The following is a 3,740-nucleotide window of genomic DNA, read 5'->3' on the forward strand; positions in this document are numbered from 1 at the left end:
TAGATATTTTTCTGGAACTCTCTTGCTTTTTCGATGATCCAGCAGATGTTAGCAATTTGATCTCTGGTTCCTCTGCCTTTTCTAAAACCAGCTTGAACATCTGGAAGTTCACGGTTGACGTATTGCTGAAGCCTGGCTTGGAGAACTTTATGAGTTGAGGTGTAAATTTATGTCCCACTAAATCCACCTATTTAGGTATACAACTCAATGATTTTTAGAAAATTTATACTTGTATAAATATCTCTACAATCAGGTTTCAGCATTTCCATCAACTCAAAAAATTCTCCTGTGTCCATTTATAGTGAACTGTTGCTCCCACATCTAGCCTTTGGCAACCACTGATCTACTTTCAGCTTCTATCAATTTGTCTTTTGTGGACATTTCATATAGACCAAATCTTACAATATGCACTCTTTTTGTGTCTGGCTTCTTAGCACAGTTTTTTTCTGTCAGTCATGTTGTAGCAAGTATCAGTAGTCCTTTTTTTTTCCCCTTCTTCAGAACAGTAATTCTTTGTATCATATTTATTTTTAACTATATCTATGCCATCTCCTTTGCCCAGCAAAATAGCACCTACAATATACAGACTTAAGTATATACTATGAAATTCTGGAAGCAACATTTTCCTATATTGGGGACCCTCCTTTACTTATAAAGAAAGAAAATCAACCAATGAATGAATGTGAAGCTTTGTAACATTAAACATTATTTTGCATGTTTGAAAATCTCACAAATTTTAGTTATGTAACTTGGGGAAAAAAGACCAATGCTGAACACAAAATCAAGTTACACATTCAAAATTATAAATTAGTAGGGAAAACAGTATCAATGCAATGGCCAAAATTTTGAGTTAAAAGAGAAAAAAATTAAAAGGGCAATGAGATCTAACAGCTGTTATTATATAAACAAAATCAAGGAGACAAGGAAGTATTAAAATGTTGTGTCTGCTGCACTTCACAGAGAGGAAACCAAATTATCTACTGGTTCTAATTTTTGATAGAAAAATAGAACTTTAAGATTAGTTTTGAAAATGACAATTATTATTCATATGGACTTCTCTGGTGGCTCAGACAGTAAAGAATCTGCCTCCAATGCAGGAGACCTGGGTTCAATCCCTGGGTTGGGAAGATCCCCTGGTGAAGGGAATGACAACCCACTCCAGTATTCTTGCTTGGCAGGCTACAGTCCATAGGGTCTCAAAGAGTCAGACACGACTGAGTGACTAACACTTTATTAATATGGAAGGACGGTTGCTGAAGCTGAAGTTCCAACACTTTGGCCACCTGATGCAAAGAGCCCACTCATTGGAAAAGACCCTGATGCTGGGGAAGATTGAAGGCAAAAAGAGAAGAGACCAGCAGAGGATGAGATGGTTAGATAGCATCACTGACTTAATGGACATGAATCTGAATAAACACCTGGAGATGGTGGAGGACAGGGAAATCTGGTGTGCTGCAGTCCATGGGGTCGAAAAGAGTCTGACATGACTTAGGACTGAACAACAACAGGCTCCTCTGTCCATGGAATTTTCCAGGAAAGAACGCTGGAGTGGGTTGTCCTTTCCTCCTGAGCCTAGCAGGCCACAGTCCTTGAAGTAGCAAAGAGTCAGACTTGACTAAGTATGCAATGAGCATAACGCAGGTCAGCCTAACAGGAGTCTGTTTAGTAGGATTTCTTTTCACACCATTTGACTAGTATAAATTCCCATTCCTATTTAAGCACATACAAAAAAATGTGTTTAACATTAAAACCAAAACAAAAGCACATATACTTTAATGACTCAAGATTCACAACTACTTACCTCAGAATTTGTTAATGATTCTTTCACTCTGGGAGACTAAAAGAAATACAAAAAAAGGAGGCTGGTTAACTGAAAACTCAGGTTACTTGTAGTCAGTTCCCAAACTGCACAGAATGGTGAAATGCAAGTCAACTCCATTTCATTCTGATCCATAATTAAATCATCGGTAACTCTAGTGAGTTTTCTGGAAAAAGAAAACTAAAATGATATTACTGTATTCTTTGTCCAGCTAGCCTGTAATGTATCAATATATTCATAGTATTTTAAGAGTTCAGAACTTTATAGCAGAAGTTTATAGCAAACATAAAGGGACTATCAGGTAGTAGGGAGGTCACATTCTTCAAAGTACAATTCTTTCTACTAATCATCACCATATTACATGCGTAATTTCTCACACTAAATGTAAACATTCAAGCTAATTATCCAATATATTCTTAAAGCAGAGTAATTCTGATTATGGACTTCAGTAAAGAAAACTTGAGCCAAAACTGAAATTCCAGTTATAATCTGCCACATGAAAATTTAAAGTTAAAATGATTTAGTAAATCATAAGTTAGCAGTAATTCTGGATACAAGCATTGGAAAATACAAAAAACAACAACATATCTCTAAACAAATTCAATTTATGTTAAATTTTACCAAATGTGAATGTCGACTTCTTATAAGAAATTTATAGGTTTTTAAATTTTTCATTACCATTTTATTAATGACAATCAAGGTTCATGCAATACCTAAAGCATCACAGCAAGTATATGCTAACAAAAAAAAAACCTTAAAAAAAAACACACCTTTGTTTGGAAATAATTCAAACTTACAGAAAAATTGTAAGAATAACACAAAGAACACTGCCATACCCTTTACCCAGACTCATCCAATATTAGCCTTTCTCCTTATGTGCTTTATCAGTGTTCACTTTCTTTCTTTTTATATATATTTAACCAATCCTGTACCATTTGAGAATAAGTTGTATATAATCATGGCTCTTTACAACTGAATAGTTGTGTACTTAAGAATTCTATTATACAACTTCACTCTACTAAAATTATCAATTTCAGTAAATTTAACAATAATACTTTAATTAACTACCCATAATACAGCTTTTCCAATGACTTACTACTATCCTTTGGGGCCTTTGTTTTTCTAGTATAAGATTCTGTCTAGGATCGTGTACTGCAGTCAGTCATCACGTCTCTCTAGATTTTATCTGACACATAATCAATCATTTCCCCTGCCTAGTACATATTCTGAATAGACTGCTCCTAATTTGTGCTCTGATGTTCCTTCATGATTTAGACTGAAATGAATTCTACATAGTGATTATCTTCTTATGGTATTGTGTTTTGGAGAATCTCATGTACCCTGTGATCCTCATTAGTGATGTTAATTTTTATCACTGAGTCAAGGCATTTTCTGATTTCTCAGGTAGGCGGTAGCTATTTTTCACCTTGTGACTAATAGGCAATCTATGGAGAGATACTAGAAGACCATGTAAATAACCTGTTTATCAAAGATTTCCCATATATTTAGCACCCATTGATGAGACAGGGATCAAGACCATCCCCATGGAAAAGAAATGCAAAAAGCAAAATGGCTGTCTGAGGAGGCCCTACAAATAGCTGTGAAAAGAAGAGAAGCGAAAAGCAAAGGAGAAAAGGAAAGATATAAGCATCTGAATGCAGAGTTCCAAAGAATAGCAAGAAGAGATAAGAAAGCCTTCTTCAGCGATCAATGCAAAGAAATAGAGGAAAAAAACAGAATGGCAAAGACTAGAGATCTCTTCAAGAAAATTAGAGATACCAAGGAAACATTTCATGCAAAGATAGGCTCGATAAAGGACAGAAATGGTATGGACCTAACACAAGCAGAAGATAGTAAGAAGAGGTGGCAAGAATACACAAAAGAACTATACAAAAAAGATCTTCATGACCCAGATAATCCT

At 35.2% G+C, this 3,740-nt stretch overlaps 1 protein-coding gene across 2 annotated transcripts in view; it reads right to left on the minus strand.

Annotated features, from left to right (window-relative positions):
• OXSR1 (oxidative stress responsive 1) overlaps positions 1-3,740 on the minus strand; it is an 88,815-nt gene that overhangs the window by 13,102 nt on the left and 71,973 nt on the right. For both annotated transcript variants that reach the window (XM_010835503.1, XM_010835504.1), the window contains one exon: positions 1,802-1,837. In XM_010835503.1, the coding sequence (XP_010833805.1) occupies positions 1,802-1,837 (36 nt within the window). The remainder of the gene's footprint in view (positions 1-1,801; positions 1,838-3,740) is intronic.

The sequence above is a fragment of the Bison bison genome, unplaced genomic scaffold (genome assembly GCF_000754665.1).
Source record: "Bison bison bison isolate TAMUID 2011002044 unplaced genomic scaffold, Bison_UMD1.0 scf7180017864043, whole genome shotgun sequence".
Classification (NCBI taxonomy): domain Eukaryota; kingdom Metazoa; phylum Chordata; class Mammalia; order Artiodactyla; family Bovidae; genus Bison; species Bison bison.